This window comes from Barbatula barbatula (genome assembly GCF_947034865.1).
Source record: "Barbatula barbatula genome assembly, chromosome: 11".
Classification (NCBI taxonomy): Eukaryota; Metazoa; Chordata; class Actinopteri; order Cypriniformes; family Nemacheilidae; genus Barbatula; species Barbatula barbatula.
In genome coordinates this window covers 12366117-12386165 of record NC_136774.1, presented here as the reverse complement: position 1 = coordinate 12386165, position 20049 = coordinate 12366117, and the positions used below count along the sequence as shown (strand labels likewise).

At 39.2% G+C, this 20049-nt stretch overlaps 3 protein-coding genes across 8 annotated transcripts; 1 reads left to right on the top strand and 2 right to left on the bottom strand.

Moving 5' to 3' along the window:
* Nucleotides 1-4778: 4778 nt before the first annotated feature.
* On the bottom strand, nucleotides 4779-8040 carry LOC306900800 (RPE-retinal G protein-coupled receptor-like). 3 transcript variants are annotated; one of them, XM_079468113.1, is made up of 8 exons: nucleotides 7774-8040; nucleotides 7481-7637; nucleotides 6885-7006; nucleotides 6517-6676; nucleotides 6188-6305; nucleotides 5919-6032; nucleotides 5629-5761; nucleotides 4779-5260 (listed from the first exon to the last, which is right to left on the bottom strand). In XM_079468113.1, the coding sequence occupies exons 1-7, from the start codon at nucleotides 7847-7849 to the stop codon at nucleotides 5633-5635; spliced, it is 876 nt and encodes a 291-aa protein (XP_079324239.1). In that variant the 5' UTR covers nucleotides 7850-8040; the 3' UTR covers nucleotides 4779-5260; nucleotides 5629-5632. The 3 variants fall into 3 exon arrangements, with proteins under 3 accessions (XP_079324239.1, XP_079324238.1, XP_079324237.1); XM_079468112.1 differs by having other exon boundaries at nucleotides 7481-7649; nucleotides 7774-7877; XM_079468111.1 differs by having other exon boundaries at nucleotides 4779-5761; nucleotides 7481-7649; nucleotides 7774-7877.
* A 700-nt stretch (nucleotides 8041-8740) lies between these two features.
* LOC306900062 (leucine-rich repeat, immunoglobulin-like domain and transmembrane domain-containing protein 1) lies at nucleotides 8741-13061 on the top strand. Of its 2 annotated transcripts, none has more exons than XM_079466756.1 (4): nucleotides 8741-8961; nucleotides 9297-9757; nucleotides 9848-10162; nucleotides 10404-12881. In XM_079466756.1, the coding sequence occupies exons 1-4, from the start codon at nucleotides 8840-8842 to the stop codon at nucleotides 11459-11461; spliced, it is 1956 nt and encodes a 651-aa protein (XP_079322882.1). In that variant the 5' UTR covers nucleotides 8741-8839; the 3' UTR covers nucleotides 11462-12881. The 2 variants fall into 2 exon arrangements, with proteins under 2 accessions (XP_079322882.1, XP_079322883.1); XM_079466757.1 differs by having other exon boundaries at nucleotides 8748-8961; nucleotides 9848-10153; nucleotides 10404-13061.
* On the bottom strand, nucleotides 12360-19783 carry LOC306900061 (cadherin-related family member 1a-like). Of its 3 annotated transcripts, none has more exons than XM_079466753.1 (17): nucleotides 19663-19776; nucleotides 19188-19283; nucleotides 18743-18888; nucleotides 18534-18584; nucleotides 18313-18402; nucleotides 18156-18242; nucleotides 17473-17589; nucleotides 17023-17166; nucleotides 16786-16864; nucleotides 16593-16693; nucleotides 16301-16504; nucleotides 15912-16064; nucleotides 15658-15822; nucleotides 15485-15552; nucleotides 14479-14707; nucleotides 14056-14310; nucleotides 12360-13767 (listed from the first exon to the last, which is right to left on the bottom strand). In XM_079466753.1, exons 1-17 carry the CDS (start codon nucleotides 19712-19714, stop codon nucleotides 13255-13257), a joined length of 2550 nt encoding a protein of 849 aa, XP_079322879.1. In that variant the 5' UTR covers nucleotides 19715-19776; the 3' UTR covers nucleotides 12360-13254. The 3 variants fall into 3 exon arrangements, with proteins under 3 accessions (XP_079322879.1, XP_079322880.1, XP_079322881.1); XM_079466754.1 differs by having other exon boundaries at nucleotides 12367-13767; nucleotides 19188-19237; XM_079466755.1 differs by lacking the exon at nucleotides 17023-17166 and having other exon boundaries at nucleotides 12367-13767; nucleotides 19663-19783.
* Nucleotides 19784-20049: the final 266 nt, after the last annotated feature.

Here is a 20049-nt window from a genome sequence, read left to right as displayed (position 1 = left end):
CAATAAGAGTGAAGTGGCCATAAATCCCGCCCACACTTTAGATTTGAGCCAGAAAGGCGAACGTGAACTCTGAAAGCGCAAATGAAAACTCTAGCAGCGAATTCACAAACTATTATTTGCAAAACCGAAATTTAGAAAATTTAAATTGAATTGAAGAAAAATTAAGAACATTTTTAAGAAAAATTAAATTGAATTGAAAATCATGTCACATCACCTCTTTCAATTGAGTTTATTGTTTTCATTATCAAAGTGTTTCTCTTCTTTCTCATTTTATATTTTTGTTCGTTTTTTAAAGTTTGCGTTCATATTTATTGACACAAAAATAGTTCCATAGTAGGCTATGCAGGATTAATGTCCACAAACTCGTAGCAGTGTTCAGTCCGAATAAATCCACAGATGTTGAAATGAACTTGCTCAGCGCGTCATAACGTGTCTGGTCCATCAGCGACCGAGCTGCTCGCAGCCAGCCCTCCTGAGTTCACCTTTTTTATCAACCCATGATGACTTAATTTCTATGAAGACATTAATTTAAACATCAAAAAAGGCTTTGGATTTAATCAATGCCGGCCCGAGCATCAAAGGAGAATTTGATTTGGGAGCCCCCCTCCCACCACGCGGAGTCACCTGTGCTTGAAGATTATTGACACAATTGTCACGCTATAATGGTACATTATAAATTAATACAGTGAGGTTATGTATTAATGCAAAATAAATAATAAAAAAATCGATACTTAAATAAAATACTTTACTCTTAAACTTCTGAATACAAACTGTCACAAAACATGAAATAAATAATTTGCAAATGTGCAATGACCTCAAAATCGCATAACTGCAGCCTATAAATATGAGGATAGCCCTGCTACATCACTCGCCACCATATTAATAAAATTGAGGTCTATTTTCAAAGTCTCCACACCCAACTCGGTATTGGTATATTTTCTAACGTTCACTTCAACACATACAGCAATGTTAGCTGGCATCCCTTTCACTTAGAAGGTTAAGTTCTCCTTCGGCTGTTTTCTCCAACTTAAACTGATATCTATAATCAAATACGTGAAATACACCTAGATAAATGTATACTAATAATGCGAGACATTTCACTGTTGATGGCGGGGACGTTTACGTTAGCTCTGGTGATGGGTTATCATGAGTCATGATGACTAGCTGCCACCTGAAGTGACGTGAGCAAAATTTGTGCTGCAGCTTATCTTGCTCTTTTTTCTCCTCCTCTGTACTTTTCTTTCTCTTTTCGGCACAGAGGATACATCCTTTTTATGACATGGCTTATCATTTATTACAGTGATGCGCACTTGCGCACCGGCGCTAATTGTCAATGCACGCGAGGTGTCTATGAGCAATTGCGCATGACTCAAACGCTAGCAGACACAGCAGCAGTTGTCGGCAAATCAGAATTTTCTTCTCTTGAATTATTCATTCATATTCATTCATTCATTCATTCATTCATTCAATTATTTAGATCACTTGTTTAAGTTATTTAATTGTACAAAACATAAATTAATAAAATAAACGATTGGGGGCCCCCCTGGCAGCCGCTTAGTTCGCTTATGCCTCAGGCCGGCCCTGGATTTAATTCAAATTACTGTAGTAACAGAGAGCTGTGCATGCCTCATATTCACCGCTAGATGTCAGTGTCTGTCAGGAAATGAAGTGACGGGAGTGTTTAACACACAATGGCCCACATGAACGTCCAGAGGGTGCAGTGGTAGTTCACAGTATTTACAGTTTTTCTAAATTTTTTACACACATTTTCTGAAATCATACTCTCAGAACTCTACACACAAATAAAAAAACACAAACACAATGGGCAAAACCCATTGAATATGCTTTAACATTTTTTTCTGCGTTTTATTTTCAGTAAGTACAAGGCCTTAGTTAAATAGTTTTGTTAGGGATTGCCCCACTGATTGCTAGTTTGGATTTTATTGACCACCACAGCACTCCGGTAAGAGAGGGAAGGAGATATCATCAGGGTATTATTATTATTTATTGGCAGTTTCGACCACATACACTGTTGTGTATTGATGTAGTTTCTGTAAACAATAGAATATAAAGGAATAAGCATTACTCTTACAAATAAAGATGTACATTTCTAATAACAATATTAAACAATATCAGCACCCTCAGTATAACATAGTAACGTATAAATGCGGTGGCATAATACCGAGGCATCACATCAGGATACGGAGCTGTAGCAGCCACAAGCATAACTTGATAATGTGATTAAATATATAAATACACCAAATAACGTGCACACATTTGTCCGCTTAGCCACTATGCTAGCGGTTATAAACCCGAACATAAAACATGATCAAAGTGCTCATTTGGAGCGTCTAACATCACCAACTCTAACAAACAACCTTGATAAAATAACAAGTAACATTATATGGTCTTAGACACTGTAAGTAGTAACATAAATGGACGATATATAACTTACATCGTCTAATACTTTACTGCCTGGCGAACTGCTGCACATGAATGACAAGCGTATCCTCTGTTCACTTACCAGAGAATCGGGTCTTACGTAAAGTGCTCACATAAACTAAAGCTGCGTCTTATGTAAAGTATGGAAAAAATTACAATAAACATTAACATAAATAGAATTCGCAACAAGTTTATAAGTCTTTGGTGAACCGAAAGGTATTTCTGATGCCTGTCCATCTCATTTCAAGTTGAAATTTGACGTATGTGCTGTTTGTCATTTTTCTATATTACATAGAATACCATGTATTCTATATTTTCTATATTTTTACCTTTTCTTCTATTTAAAAATAAATTGAAAAACATATTCATATTTTTTATGTTACATACTTTATGTATCTGTACTAGAATGAAACATCATATGTATATAGGCCTACTTATCTTATTTGTACACGAGAATAATTTAAGAATAATAATAACTCTATTCCCTATGAACGTAGATTTGTATTCTGGCATTGGGAAACAGGGTTAGAATTAATGGAATATTATTGGCAAAAATTAAAAGCTCCTTAAGGCTATTTGTAAATAGCTTTGGATGAATGTAAATATAAATTTTGTTCTTTGCTGGATCTGTACACATGATCATGAACTGCTAGCAGATTATATTTTGCATAGGGAATGTTTTGTTCAACGCTTTGTTCAAGAGAATTGCGAACAAATCTAGAGCTGTAGCGTGGTGTGGAAGTTTCTTTAAGAAGAGTCTTTATGCTGCAGGTTTATTTCAATTGCCCCTTCAGTGGTTAATCTTACTCACAAGGCAATGACACCTTAAAAACATAAATAGAAATCAGCTGTAACCATCAGTGATGCTTTTCTTGAGGCTAATGTTAAAAATGAAACTGATTTAAAAAACTAGATTTAAGATTTTATTCAATTCAAATTCAATTCAATTTTATTGACATAGCTCTTTTCACAATGTGCATTGTTCCGAAGCAGCTTTACAGGACAAAATAAGAAAAACACAAAAAAGGTAAAACACAGTACATGAATAGTTTAATTTGTTATAAAAAAGACCTAATAAATAATATCTAATGTCAGCATCTCCTGGTGGTTTATTTAGCATATTTTGCATTAAGTGAATGCTTGGCTGTAAAGATGTGTCTTTAATCTAGATTTAAATTGGGCGAGTGTGTCTGATCCTGGAATAATATCAGGAAGGCTATTCCAGAGTTTAGGTGCTACGTATGAGAAAGCTCGACCCCCTTTGGTGGATTTAGTTATTCTAGGTGTTATCAAAAGAGTTTTGAGATCTTAGAGAGCGTGATGGGTTGTAGTGTGATAGAAGCTCTGTTATGTAGGGGCTAAACCCTTTAAGGCTTTATAAGTGATTAAAAGAACTTTAAAGTCAATACGATACTTAATGTTTAGCCAGTGAACTGTAGTTTGTTTATTGATGATGCAGGACAACCACTAAGTAGAGCATTACAGTAGTCAAGTCTTGAGGTCATAAATGCATGAATAAGCTTCTCCGCGTCAGCAACACACAGAATATTTCATCAATTGGCAACATTTCTAAGGTGGAAAAAGGCTGTTTTTGTGACATTAGAGATGTGATTTCGAAATGACAGGTTGCTGTCTAATATAACGCAACGCCTAAATCTTTTAAAGTATTTGTTGGAGTAACAGTACATCATTCAACTTGCAGTTTATAATCAGAAATATTCGGTTTGCGTGTCTTTGGTCCAATAAATAATATTTCTGTTTTATTAGAATTTAAAAGAAAGGAATTACTGGTCATCCAATGTTTTATATCTTTAATGCACTCTGCCAATTTGGATAGCTGGGAGGAATCATCTGGTCTTGATGAGATATATAGCTGAGTATCATCTGCATAGCAATGGAAGCTAATTCCATGTTTTCTAATAATGTTTCCGAGGGGCAGCATGTACATGGAGAACAACACGGGTCCCAGAACCGATCCCTGAGGTAATCCATAATTTACTTGCGTTAGATTTGAAATTGCGTTAGATTTTATTTAATGCATGTGACCCCTGAAACTAAAAGAAACACCAAAGCCAACCGTTTGTTTGTTCAGCTGTACAACAGGATCTTCTGTTTAAAAAAAGAAAAGGTTTCAGCTGAACAACTGAAGAAACTTCCAACAAGCACACGAAGAACATAGTGTCAGAGATTAGACTTTTGGACATTTACCAGAGACGGCAGGGTCACCGGGTCTGAGACTGGCAACTCTGATCCTATTAAACCTGAATCTGCTAATCTGAGAGCAGTTCCTGTTGCTTAGGAATTAGTGAAGATTACAAACCCACAAGAAAATAAATCACATAACAACAGGGCCTTTATTAAAAGAATTAGGAGACAATTAGCATTTTTCTCTTAGTAAAATATTTTCCATTTTCATAGTCAAGGGTTTAGGGTAGAGTCTGATTGTTCTTATGAAAGAAAAAGAGCCTCAAGCACTTCAGTGAACAGTCACCTTCCTCACGGGGGACTCGTAACATCTCCAACGGCTTTTCAAATTCTCATGAGCCAATAAACACTGCAGTGAGCTCACATTGAAAACATCTTATTGTATTTAAACATCACTGTACTATTGCATTCTATCAGCCCCAGCATGTATTCAGGGATTAACAGTCAAAGGGCCTTTTGTTCACCAGTGCCAAGATTTTATTCTAAAAATCTATCGGTAGATTAGATTAATACGCAATCCCCAAACGATTCATCAATTCAATTCAATTTTATTTATATAGCGCTTTTCACAATGTGCATTGTTCCAAAGCAGCTTTACAGGGGAAAATAGAAACTGAAAAACACAAAAAAGGTAAAACACAGTACATGGTTAAATTATTCTAGTAAATAATATCTAATAAATGCAGTCTCCCGGTGGTTTATTTAGCATATTTGCATTAAGTGAACTGAATTTATCAGTCAACAGATATAGGATAATAATAATACAACAGAAACATTGAGTGAATCGGAATGTCTTGTGTTAGGCAGAGGTTTATTTATACAATTTCTCACAACTGTCATATTACCCTTCACATGTAAACGTCACAGTCGTCAATAAGACGGCACATATGGAGTCACAAAAGGCAATGTAGTTACAGTAACAGTGTGTAAACGTTTGATCTGAATACATCATATGGATTAATGTGTCAAAACTGCGGAAACCTTTTTATTTCTTTTTGTCTGCAGATTTCTGCCCTGTGAGAAACTGCCAAATTCCTCCTCTGTAGAACTCATTACCGTACGCATACAGCACGGCGTGAAAGATCGGAGCTGTTTTTGCAAGGACCGGAAGGACCTAGAAAACGTACAGGAACATGAGTTGACAGTTACATGACCTGCTGATGGAAAAAACACGACGGAACTGCATTCATACAGTAAGGGGATTACAGATGGTGATGACTTTGACTGATTCAAAGCGACAGGTTTGGATTGATGATTGATTGTTGTCTTACCATTCTGAGTTTGGGCGAAACTAGAGTAACATTCTCAAAGCAGGCGTATGTGCACATCAGTACATATGGACCCCAGCACAACAGAAGCACCTTCAGAGGTACACCCGTATTAAACTAGACAACAGATGAAACACAACCATTGCATTACAACCAACAGCAGTCTGTAAAAGATTGCAAACAAAATGCGGTTGCATCAGAATGCAGCCCTGGCCAACAATAACAAACTTCTGAAACTTTGAATGCAGGATACATGGAGAGTGGGCCAGTACCTTAAAGTGGTGAATCTTTTTGAAATGGGCATAGATGGCACTGTAGGAAGATTGCAGAATGATAACAGGAAAAGCTAAATAGAGGACAGTGATGGTCAGCATGTAGGTGATGTAACTCCTGCAGATGAGGAAAGAAAAAAGTCCAGATTCATTTACAACTGAGGTTAGGTCATCTCGATTCCTTGACCTTAAGCCACAAGGAATGTTGGGCTATATGGTGAATATAACATGAATTTGGTCATGTTTTTAATAAAGTATTGGGCCAAGGTGTGATCTCCCAGATAAAATCATAGTAAAATATTTCAGCACTTTTGCTGTGACGTAAGTACCTGTCTCCTTTAGTGTAGTCCAGTGTACAGCATGTTCTCATTGGCTCAAAATCAAACACTCCCCAGCCAATCATAGGCAGCGGTAGAGCAGCCCAGAACACGGCCAGAATCCAGATGATGGTGCTGATGGTCACAGATGTGCTCCAGAACATCTTCTGCTCTGGAAAAACAACTCGAGCAACTCATGACACCAATAGTAAACAGCAAGCTGAGATGAGCAGGTCTCTAGAAAGCCGAGTTACACACCTGAATGTGACACTTGTGTAAATGGGTGTGATGTTATGGGACGTGTGTGTGTGTGTGTGTGTGTGTGCAATGTGCAGTCGTAATCGATTAAAGATGGAGTCGTTCGTTTATTGTGGACTCACTAGTACAGTACTGATGGTATCTGTCCCAGGCAACAGCACCGAGAAAACTGATAGCAGCTAGAATTGAGATCATCCCCTGAAAGCCGTGCAGCTGACATCCTTCAGATCCAAACGGCCAGTATCTTTCACAAAAGTTCAGATAAATTGAAAAAGATATATTGATATTTTAAAAATATATATTCAAAGTGACATTTACAGAAGAGCCAAAAATACCATAGTTTGAACTGACTTTCTGTATTGATTTGAATCTTTACACACATGGATGACAGCACACTTATTGAACAGTATTTAAACATTTGTTCAGAAGATAAATAAAACATATCACAGGCACCGAAGTTACATCCATTTTGAGTCATCTGCTTTCCACAGGCTTTTGTCCACAATACAGTTACACACCTGATTAGTCTTTTGGCTTCTAATAAATAACCCCAGATTGAGATTGAGATGAGGATTCATGTGTGTCGTTTTGGCAGTAGAAAGAACTCATCAAAGGCTTTCGTTTGATATCCCCCAAATATCACTTACGCCCCTCTGATTCTCAACCCATCGATATGATCTAGATATTTAACCACAACATGTGTAAAATGATGTTTTACCTCAGGTAACTGGCGTAAGCGGCCACCAGACCATTAATGTTAAGACTCAAATCAGCCAAAGCCAGATTGAAGATGAAGAAGTTACTGGGGGTTCTCATCTCTCGGACCCTCAGGAACGCCACGACTGAAATTAAGTTTAGGAAGAAGCCCAGAAGACCTAAAAGAGAAACTGTAAGAATCACTGTGCACCACATACACAACACTGTCACAAGAAAGCTAACCTTAACTTATATATATATATCACACTCTAATAAAGGATAAGTTTCACAAAATTAACTCAATGGTTCACTGACCTCCGACCAGCAGCGCAGAGCCGAAAGCGAACATATCTAACTCACTGAATCCCTCCGGTAACGAGTATGAAGCCATGTTAAACGATATATGTATCACTGTCGGTGCATGTGAAACTGCTTCACTGAAACTTCAATTTATATGATGATGTTGTTTAAGATTATAAACCTCTGAAATCCCCGCAGGAATGTTGTAATACCAAGAAGTTTCTCATTCGCATCAAGTATGCGTCCAAACTGCGCACATTATCCTGGAAATCAATGGAATCCGGGGAGTGAAATTCAAGAGGAACAGAGTTCAAGTTCAAACGATGGGTTACGCGTGTGCGCGCGCGTTCGCGTTGCAAGGAGAGTTAAACATTGTGAGTATCGGGCAGCGGTCTACAGAGAGAGAGAGAGAGAGAGAGACAGTGCATGTTGTGTGTTTGAGAGACCGACGGTCTCATACAGTAAAATGTTTGAAAAGTTGCTGTCATTCCCGAAAGTTACTAAATGTAAAAATATCTCAGCACTGTGACCTTATTCTTAGTATAACGGATGTTGGGGCATGGAAAGGAAAGATGTGATATAGATGGGAGCAAAGCAATAAAATGCACCAGTCCATATTATGCTGAATAAAATTTACCCATTTCATTACTTCAATGAAGTTTTACTCTTAACATAACAGCATTGTACTCATACACACTGTGCAATTGTTAAATTATTTAGTTTGAATTCACATTGCATGTTGTTGACCCGACACATTTGTAAAAAAGTAAAACGAGCCCGTTCAGCAATAAGATTCTATTCATTCTTACCCCGTTGCTCAATACCGGGTCTAATATTAACTCACCAATGAAAAAAGAAGGGTCTATTCTGTAAATATACAAAAGGAAAGCAGACAGCCTATGAGCTTCCAGGAAGGAATAATCGTGTAAATGAAAATACCACAAGTCCTCCCTCTAATCTGCTACTTTAATCCTTTTTATCTGGGGATTGAGAGCAGAGGGAGCAGAGAGTGTTTGTGAGAGATGTACTGCAGATAACAGTGTTAGTACAGTAAGTGCAGTACACTAAAGTAGAATAGAAGATGTCTGCTCGTCTGTATTTCATTCCTGGATTGCTGTTGTGTTGCCTGCCGTTCCTCTGTAGCACCTGTCCTCCTCAATGTAGCTGCTTCTACCACAAACTGAGCGATGGTTCCAAATCAAGGTAAGATTCACATCTGCCATTGTTTCACACAGACAATGACCGACTTTCACTCGTTTTAGTTTGTTGGGTTAACTAGCGTGAGCATTTGATTCTTCCGTGATGTTTATGCGCACGGAATCAGGCCTGACGCCTCCAGGACACACAATAAACCGTAATAATACAAGAAAATAAATAAAAGGAAAGATTTTCATAATATCATATAATAGAAAAATTATGTCATATAATAGAAAAAGAATGAAGGTAATGTTTGAATGTTGATTTTCCTCATACTCTTTCTTGATCTGATGTTTTGACATCATCAAACACCAAAGTGATCGAATGATCTGTTCTTATAGGAGCGTCTTGTGCAATGACCCAGAACTCACTGCCGTCCCAAAAAACTTTCCCTCGGACACTTCCAAACTGCGCATCGAGAAAACCAGCATCAACCAGGTCAGCGCTGACACCTTTCACTACCTCAACATCCTGGAATACCTCTGGATATCCTTCAACGCTCTCTCCTTCCTCAGCGTGGGCAGCTTTCGTGGACTTTATGCCTTGGATGAATTACGGATGGATGGCAATCTTCTCACTTCGTTTCCATGGGAATGTCTGATGGACACGCCCAACCTTCGGCTTCTGGATTTGCACAACAACAAGATAAACAGCATCCCAGTGGAGGCGACGTTTTACATAAAAAACCTAACGTATCTAGATCTGTCCAGCAACAATCTGGCCACTGTCCCGTCAGAAGTTCTTTCTTCGTGGTTCTCTGTAAAACCTCCACAAGATGGGGAGAATTCCAAAATGATTTTAGGTGAGAGTTTATTTAATTTTTAACAAGTCATGATGTAAAACTAATTGTTGTTGCTTCCACTCAGTTACGTAATGTTCTGTTTTTGCTTAGGTCTCCATGACAACCCCTGGCTGTGTGACTGTCGTCTCTTTGACTTGCTTCAGTTCCAGAAGTTTCCCTCATCTTCGGTGGCATTCATCGATATGCGTTTGGGCTGCGCCGAGCCAGAGAGCCTGTCTGGAGTTCTCTTCTCTGACGTGGAGCTCCGCAAGTGTCAACCTCCTCGTGTCCACACGGCCGTCGCCAGGGTCCGGAGCTCTATTGGCAACAATGTCCTGTTGCGCTGTGGGACCATCGGGGTGCCTATCCCGGAGCTGTCCTGGTACCGAGCTGACGGCAAACCCATGAACGCCAGCGGTAAGTTTGGTAAGAAGTCCCTCTCAGATCATCTCTTGCTTGCCTATTAAGAGATCCTGTGGCTCAGTGGTAGACAATTGTGTTAGAACCTTATAAGGTTGGGGTTATAATCCCAGAGAACACACATAATAATAAGACGTATAGCTTGAATGGAATGTGATTTGTAAATGTAAATGTAGAGCAACAAACTGTATTTATTTTGGCTAGATATCAGGTGTGTCATACGCTTGCTTCTTGTGTTGTTTTACAGTTCAACAGGAAATCTCCAAAGAGGGCATCTTCTGGTCCATTCTCAGTGTTCCTGCTGTTTCATACCGAGATTCTGGAAAATATGTCTGCAAAGCCACCAACTTTGTTGGGAGCACAGATGCCATCATCTCGCTCGTCATTTCGGACACGTGGCAGATTGATGAAGTTGCCAAGAAAGCCCACAGCAAGAAGAGCAGTGGCCGTGCGGCATATCAAGAGAAGCTCATTGCCAGATATGTACCACCAGCGTCGACGCCAGCGGCCGTGCCCGTCATCGAACCCTTGAATGGACCAAAGGCCACAGCTGCCATCCAGATCGAGAGCTACAGCATCTCTGATGAGGCTTCAGAAGCGGCTCCGGCGGCTGTCCCGGTGCCTGACGACAGCTCGGCCGAGCTGGAGAAAGATGTGCTGAGCAACTTTGAAGCTAACGCGTCATCTCTTCAGCAGATTCCCGAGCGTAGAGTGGTCCGCTCCGTGAAAGTTATTGGCGACACTGACCACGCCGTATCGCTGAACTGGCGAGCACCTGCCGCCACCAACACCACGTCATTTAGCGTCCTCTACGCCGTGTTTGGTGAGCGAGACATGCGGCGTATTAATGTCGGGCCAGGAAAGAATCGCGTCACCATCCAGGGACTGGTGCCTAAAACCAAGTACATAGCTTGTGTGTGCGTGAAAGGTCTCATTCCCAAGAAGGAGCAATGTGTGATTTTCTCGACGGATGAAGCCGCCAGTGCCAGCGGTACTCAGAAGCTCATTAATGTGGTGGTGATCACAGTGGCCTGCGTCATTGCGGTTCCCTTGACGCTCATCGTGTGCTGCGGGGCGCTGAAGAGGAGGCTACAGAAGCTGCTGGGCAGAAAGTCCAAAGACATTCAAGATTCATATGTGACGTTCGAAACTCTTTCTCCGGGCACCAAAGATAAAGGACTGGAGGGAGAGTATCTGACCAGACTCAACCCAGACGAATCCAACCGTTTGCTGTCTGCTCGGTCCAGCATGGATTCGGAGGCCACGGCCAGGACTGAGGGTCATCCAAACGAATACTTCTGCTGACAGATTTTTGTGCCTCAAGTACACTCTTGGCATGGGCTAAAGGAGACTTTCAGTTTGCGTTTGAAGGCATAAAAACACATCGCTGTCCTTTCTCTGCCCTGACAGGGTACCAACCATTTTAGTTAAGCTCAAGGACAAAATATCTTTCTGTCCTCTTGCACTTTTTATTCATGAATACTTTGAGAAATATTTTGTGGCGTCTATCTATTGTATGTGAAACCCATCTCTCTCTAAAGGCCCAATGGAAGCTGTGTCAACACGATGAGAATATGGACTTAAAGATCGTCTGCATTACTAGACAGATTTGTGCTGTTTGTGGTTTCTAATTCTTCCTTTCATTTGATGTACAGATGTTTCCCAGCATTAAAACTGAAATTATATTTATAATCGACTACTGTAAATGTGTCTGTAATATATTGGTGTTATGGCCAATAAAACTTAGATTTTGTCATATGCTCTATGGTTCCTGAACTTTTCATCTGCCTTTGTGGAGTGATGGATTTTGAAACCCATCTTGATGATTCCAGTAATAGTTTTTCTGAAAACTCAGTCGTTGGGTTTCTACCGCTCTCGCATCTGTTGTTGTCAACAAACAGTTTGTTTTAGATGTTGTTGATGGCTGTTTTGTCTAAACTTCAGAGGGGAGGATCTACATGAGCTCTTATTCTGTTCAAGTAAAGCAATGTTTCTTTGTGTTTCAAATTAATGCATTTTATTGTATTGCACTCTATGAACCGAGTGCTTTATTATTTTTTTACAGTTTGTTGTAAATGTTTTTAAATGACCGTTAAATATATTTCATATTTTCCAAAGGTGAATATGGCATTTATTATTAGACTAAGTTTGTCTTGTTTGTGTATTATGAAGCATCTATAAAACTAAAATCCAGTCTGGAACAGAATGTTAATTCCATTGCTGTTTTTTTATTTCACACCAACAGTTTGCAGGTGAGACACACTTCTACTAAAGACGGTACAGTTATGCTTTTCTCCAAACCTTAGTACCACATGACTGCTAATATCATCATCGATCTTGTCAAATACGTTTCTTGTGTTTTACTCTGTCTGTTTTGCAAACATGCATCTAAAATATAAAAGTAAACACTATTAAAAATGTTTTCTTACGTTTAATTTAGTGCATACGCTTTACATGACAAAAACTGGTCAAAAAAATTGAGCAGGTGGATGATCCAAATAAAATTTAAAGTGAAAAATAACCTTTACATAATCAAAGGTCGACAGTAATAAATACAAACATCAGGCAAAATACACTTTTATCAAAAGCAAGATTGTTCATTAAAGAAATATAAATATTCATATAAGCAAACAGTAACAGGATGCATTTACTATCTGAATCCGAAATGTTTGTTATTCGTTGTTACAAAACAACATTTGATGTTTTTATGTCAACAAATAAAAGTATAATGAATGAAGTTTAGATTGCTGAGACTGAATGGGAAAAAAAGCATTTTCTTTTGGCTGTTACACCTAAAGATGGCCGTACGCTGCTAAAAATAAGACTAAGACTAAGCAGCTTTAACATGTGAGTCAATGTAAGAGGTGATTTACAAAGGTCAATAAATAACAAACAGTATTTCATCAACCTTTGTTGCACATTTATAAGCACACAATCTGCTAGTTACTTTTTCAGAGGACTTCATTCCATTGTAAGATACAAGACAGAGATCTTAAAGGACTGTACAACATGTTGAAAAACAGCTGAAGCTTGAAACACAACTGTTTGTGACATAAAAAGTTCCATCCATCTGCACACACAGATCCCGTAAGGTGTTCTTAGCAGTAGTAACTTTGATTGGCCTCGATAATTTTCTGCTCAATTTTCTTTTTGAGCTCAGACACCAGAGACGAGCTCACATCTTCTGTAACAACGTCTGTGAGTTTATCTGTGCTCTGTCTACAGCTGCGACTGGACTTCCTGAATGACACGACACCAGACACTGTGGGCACGGCCCACTGCCGCTCGCTGGGGTTGGAGGGCGGTGGAGGTAAGACAGGAGCTCTGGGGGTGGGTGGCTTGGGCCTGGGAAGGTTGTTGTTCCCCTTACTGTCTGTGAGTCCAAGTGGTGGTCTGAAGGTCCACTGGCGATGCTCTCTGGCTCTTCTACGTATAATGCGATGTGCTGGCGTGATCCTGTTAGACTTTGTGTTGCGTAAATACATAACCGTAGAGATGATAATCGTCACCAATACCATAACACTTATGGCAGCAGCCGCTACACCAACAACTTTCATCGGATTGTCTCGACTCTGCATTAAAAAGGCAGCCACGGGTCCATTGAGCCCATTCTAAAACACATACACATATGCAGTTAGTTTTGTATAAATAATGAATAAACATTCCTTATACTTTATGTCATAAGTGCTGGTTGTTGTGTAAAACATTAACATTAATGAAATGTTAATATGATAGTGGATGATCATGCCACAACATGTCATATCCATTCATGTACACTATGGGCGATACACGGTACTTGAAAGAATTCATCCATGTGTAATACGGTGGTATTTCATGAGAAATAAAATAAACGTGTAAATATATATTTATCTTGCAATGTACGGCAAGATTTGTCCTACCGACTCTGTGATGTCAATTTTCACTACAGCAGTGGTACTGAAGGACGGGGAGCCTTGATCTCGCGCCTGGACCACCACAGACCACCTGCAGTCTTTCTGCTTGGTGATGTTCTGCACAATCTCCATAGATTTGATAAATGGCTTCAGCTTGATCTCGCCGGTGGATGTGTTGATGTCGAAGATGTTGTCTGGATCGCCTTTCATAATGGAGTATTCAATGAGATTATTGGGTTCCTCTGCATCCTCATCTATGGCCTGAACATAAACCCAAAATCAGGACAAAATATTCTCCTTCATTCATGAGTTTCATGACACTGAATGCAGAGCAGACTGGTACATGTCCATAGAATACCAGTACAATTGAATGCACATAACAGAGTAAGTACGGTACATGTACTTGGTGTTACAGCTGTGGTCCAGTACCTCTATTTTCACTGGTGCTCCAATAATCATAGTCTTCTCCAGAAAGTTATCATTGAACTCTGGGGGATGGTCATTTAGGTCCAGCACGGTTACAAACACCTCAGCAAGGCTGTACTTGCCCTCAATATCTTCCGCTTTTACGTAGAAATTATATTTTGACTTGACCTCAGCATCTAAAGATGCCCAGGGCTGTGTGTAAATAACACCAGAGGTGTGATGAATGAGAAACCTGTAACACACAATCACAGCCATTCATTGAGAATGCATGTAAAATCACGATTATTCCATCATTTATTGCATTTCAATCAGGAGTTTTCCCCTGATCATTGTAACTGTATGTTTAGCAACATCACAGACGATCATAAATTTCAGATCACATCGTCTACTGTAGTAACCCCGGTGAATTATCATCATAACCACAACATCACTGGTTTTGAAGATCAAAATAAATAAATGTGTGTGTTTGAAGCCTTTGTAATAACTCATAAACCAGTCTGGATTTTATTGGGTTGCTTTATTCTTGTCAACGTGACTTTCTGTAGGTGAAAATTAACAGTCAGTTAAAAAGCTGCGATCTTTCACAAGATTATAATTTGCCTCCTGCACTGGGGAAGAATCACGGCATAAATTTACAGGTTTTGCATTAACCGTATGTTTCCTACCTCCAGCTGTCGGATGGTGGGGATAATTGGGCCCTGACTCACTGACGGGGTGTGGATGAGCTATTTTTACCTCTCCAATGCAATTAAAAGATTAGCTAGCATCTTTACTGGAGTTTGTCTTGTAGTAGTGCTCACAGACCTCTTCATCTTCTCTGGCACTCATCCATGTGAATCGGATACCATCCAATTATACTTGGATAATAAATCTGTTTGAATTAAACCTGCCTATCTTTTTTTCATTGGGTTTGTCATTTATTTAGAGAGAATTTTGGCTACTAATCATTATATTATTGGACCAAAACGAATTAGCCCAAATCATAATCATCAATATTGGCTTTACTCACAGATCAGCACCAGAACCATAGATGGAATATTTCACTTCCCCCCAAAGTCCAGAGTCAGGGTCTGTGGCCTGAAAGAGATCAGATATTATTGTGAAGCTGAATAAAAACCCTGGAGCTGCTGTAAGACACAAACACAATCATTTGTCTGTGTTCATGTACTTAGGGTTCCTTACGGTCACTGCGACAACAATGGAACCTCCGTGAGAATTTTCAGGGATTCTGGCGATGTAAAATTCTGAGGAAAACTTTGGAATATTATCGTTTGTGTCCAAAAGATTGATGACAATATCTGCTGTGGCACTGAACCTCTCTGGAGTGTCGATCTCAACAGCTAAAAGCTGAGAAATATCACAAGAGACACATCTGGAAATGAATTGTTCAGCTTTGACACAAAGCATCATATGATGACCACCATTAAGAGTTATACCTTGAATGTGAGCAAGTGATATTTCTCGTAGTCAATGGCTGTGGACTTTTCCACTATGATGGTCACTTGAGCTTCATTTAGAACCGTCTGAGGAACCACACGAAAAACCCGTGCAGGTCCCACCAGCAGCAGTCGGAATCTAGCGTTTGCTCCCTGATGACGATAAACAAAGATGTTAACCATTTCTCAAAGGGTTTATTAAAACAACCTATCATTAACCTCAATTATTAACAAAAAGCTCTATTTCTGGATGTGAGATTTCTTTGACGTTGTCATTAACACTGTAGATCTAAAGTCTAGGGAAGAGCTTCTTCTATCTGCTCATGCGGAGAACAGTACAAGTCTCCTGCTATGATGAAGCTTACATGACATTACATGCATTTACTGACCTGATCCGAGTCGTTCACAGTGATCTTTAGACCTCGCAGGATTTCTCCTTCAGGTGGATGCTCATACATTGTCAAGTCAAACGTGCTCTGCGGACCGGACTCGCCGTAGAAGGTCGGTGGGTGGTTGTTGAGGTCCATCACACGAATAGTGACCGTGGTAACAGTGTAGTCCAGTAACTGGTTGTCAAGATCAACTTCAGAAGCCTTCACAAGTAACGTAACGTTAAGTATGCAGGTGTGGCAATACTTCTACAATTATATCTCTTTAGTGTTTAGGGATAAATCAGCCCACCTTGACTTTCAATTCATAAAGCTCATTCCTCAACTGTCCAGGTTCTGATGTCAAGCTAATACAGCCGCTGGTGCTGTTGATACTGAAGAGTCGATCATCGCCTTACGCAGACAGAAAGACCCAAACATCAGTTATTCATATCACAATTTAACCAGATAACATGATCCAGGAGTCTGGCTGTCAAAGCTCCTACCATTGAGGATTGTATACTGAATGGTATTGATGTTGTTCTGATCGCCGTCCTTCGCAAATACAGTGAATAGTTCTGATCCCTGTCGAGAAATAGTCAAAACAACAACATGCTCATTAAAGAATAAACTTGAACACTCAGATAATAGTGCACCTTTATAGCTTTTATTTGTAGGATATTTGTTGCAATATCCATTTCTGTTTTTCAAGAATTCAAACATGTCAACATCCTGGAACTTACTGGAACAGAGACTTCATAGACAAATCCAAAATATGGTGTACCAACAAATACTGGAGGAGAATCTTGAGTGTCAAGAACATTGATGGTTATAATCGCCGATGATGTCATAACGTGGTATTTCCCAAGATATTTACCTCCACCATCCTGGAAAACAACGCACAGGTACTGTGTGCTGCAAATCATGGAACTTTTGAACTGAGATATCAGGGTTTGTGTCTGGAAAATTATCAGCCAGCAACATGACGTCTATAACTGAAACTCTTGTAAGGCTGATTTAAGATGTCATAATATACACACAAGTGAATATTCATCAAATGAGCTGCTTTTGTGTTTCACTGAAGAAAGGGAGTTCAGTGCTTAGTGAATTCGTTTTTTAACTATAACTGTTTATACAAACTATAACAAGAGTATATAAAGAGAGGTGTTTATTCTGTCGAGTCTGATTCTCACCTTTGCAACTACAGTAACAAAATGAGTTCTGGAGAGCTCATAGTCCAGGGATTCGCCGGCTTTAATGCGTAGAACTCCACTGTGAGCATCTATGGTGAATTTAGTGTTGAGTGCAGACTGCAGAGAAACAACAAAACAAGACTCATTACAATACAAACACAAAACTACAAACTAAAAACCCAAACACACTGCAATGGATAACAATGTTTAAGGCTCTTTCTTGTTGAAACTCTGCTGCCATTATAAACATCATCAGCTTGTGACAAATGTTATTATTCTGATTAAAGGTTTGTGAAAAGGGTCAATACATCCGCAATGTGCCTAAACTTTCCAGAAGATTCGAAATATTTCATTCATTCAATTCAGTCAATTAACTGCCTGATTAAAACGTGAATAATAATTAACAATGTTAATATAAGTGTACGTTCAGCATCTAACCTCAGATGACTGTGTCTGACAGGAAAATGTGACACGCAGCCAAACACAAAGACTAGCGAGGCTAAGCCCAAATGTCATTGAAATTTAATCCAGTAAAGTCACAGGATGCTGATGGAACATGAGTGAATTTGATCTTTGTGAACATGTGACTGTCCATCATAGACATCAACACACGTGGTGTTACACATAAGCAGGAGGGAGAATTTTACTCTTTTATTTTTTATTTTAGTTATTTTTTATTTGACCTGTAAATAGTAGGTGACACTTCCTCCGGACCCAAGGTCTCTGTCCACAGCTTGAACTCTGTAGATGCTCCTGCCCGCCTCTGTGTCCTTTAACACAAACACCTTCATCATAAGAGCTCCAGCTCCTGCTCATGATGACTCAGTGAATCATGCTTACCTCAGAGACGTCCACTATAAACGGTAGATTGAAAAACTCTGGCTTTTCATCATTAGCATCTGTGACAAACACACTCACTCTTTCCACAACCTGAAGAAATCAGACATAGAGAGTATTTGAAGATTGAAAATCTGTCAGGAGTGATTTTGTGCTCCTATAGAACGGTTAGATTAATTTAAGAGATTAATTGAAGTCTTGTTGTGTTGTGTAAAGTTTTTCACCTTGTTCCTGCCATCTGTGACACTCACAAATATTACAATCTCATCTTGGACCTAAACAATCAAAACAAGTTGAATGATTAACACAGATGAGCTGGAATCTTTCCTGACATGAGATGTTAAAACTGCAATCCATTACTATTCAATAGAGATGGTGATATACTGTAGATGAAAAAGATACGGATTGCAGCTTTAAGAAAATAAACACAAACCTCTCTGTCCAGACTTTCAACGAGAGTCACATGACCTGATTTGGGCTCGACACTGAAATACTCTTTGTAGCCCTTATCTAAGGTGATGCCATAGGTCACAGGTTCCCCTTCTGGATCCGAGCCATTAAGTGTGTACAGATACGTTCCTGTGAAAGAAACAGAATGACATCAACTGATCTTGTGTGTGTACAGTCGTCTCATTTGTTAAACGTAACACAAGTGTGATCACAATGGATCCCGGTTCTCATTCAGTTGATCCCCCAAATCAAAAGCATAATTAACACAAAACTGTGCTCATTAAATATAAAGTCACCGCACCGTTACGATAACACTGTATATATCAGAAGACATATGTGATCTTTGAAAATGTTGAAATGATCCATGGGGTTTTTAAAGACATTATTAAATGGTACAGGAAGACTGTGAAGAGTATTTTAATACTAACCAACAGATGTGTCTTCTGCGACGGTGAATGACGCCATGTTTCCACTGAAGCTGTTAGCACCATTATCATAAAAATATGGTGCAAAATCAGATTTCCCTGAAATGCAGAAATCTTAAGATCATCTTCAAACAACATCAACAATTTTCCAGTTGATCAGGATTTTTGTTGTTCATTATTACAGTTTAAAATGCCATTCAATAACATGGAAAATTTTGGAAGAATGCAACAACTATTCAGTACATTTAGGTGTGTCAAGTGTCAAAACAATAGCAGTCATAGATTTAATATTTAATATAGTAATAGATTTGATATTATAGCTCAAATTGTACTGAATGTGTGAAATGAAAATGAGCTGAATAACACAAAGAACAAACCGCTAACCCACAGAAAACACTTTACTGAAGATTACTGAGACAATGACAGATCTGATAAGACAAAAGACTAACCCTAACCAATTAAAAACTCAGTAACTCACCCATAGAAATGAAGAGAGAGACTAGAGAAAGTAAAATCCGCTCTTTTCTCATCCTGAAGGAAGGTTAAGTGTCAGACTGGACGAGCATGCAGCTGCTCTTCTTCTCAAGACGTCTTTGAACAAATCTAAGCTGAAGACAGAAGCAGCGTCAATAATCCTGTGACTCAGCCCACTGCGGCTGAAAAACAACAGAGATGAACCTCTGACCCACAAATACACAATCACCAAGAATGAGAACCCTAGGCAAATTTTTATGTATATTCAGACAAACACCAAACATACAAGATCAGAGAAAAATAACACAGGGTTGTGTAGTCATTTCAAAGATGTGTGGAATCTTCATTATTGCCACAATTGAACTCAAACTTCTATATCTGCTTCAGCGTC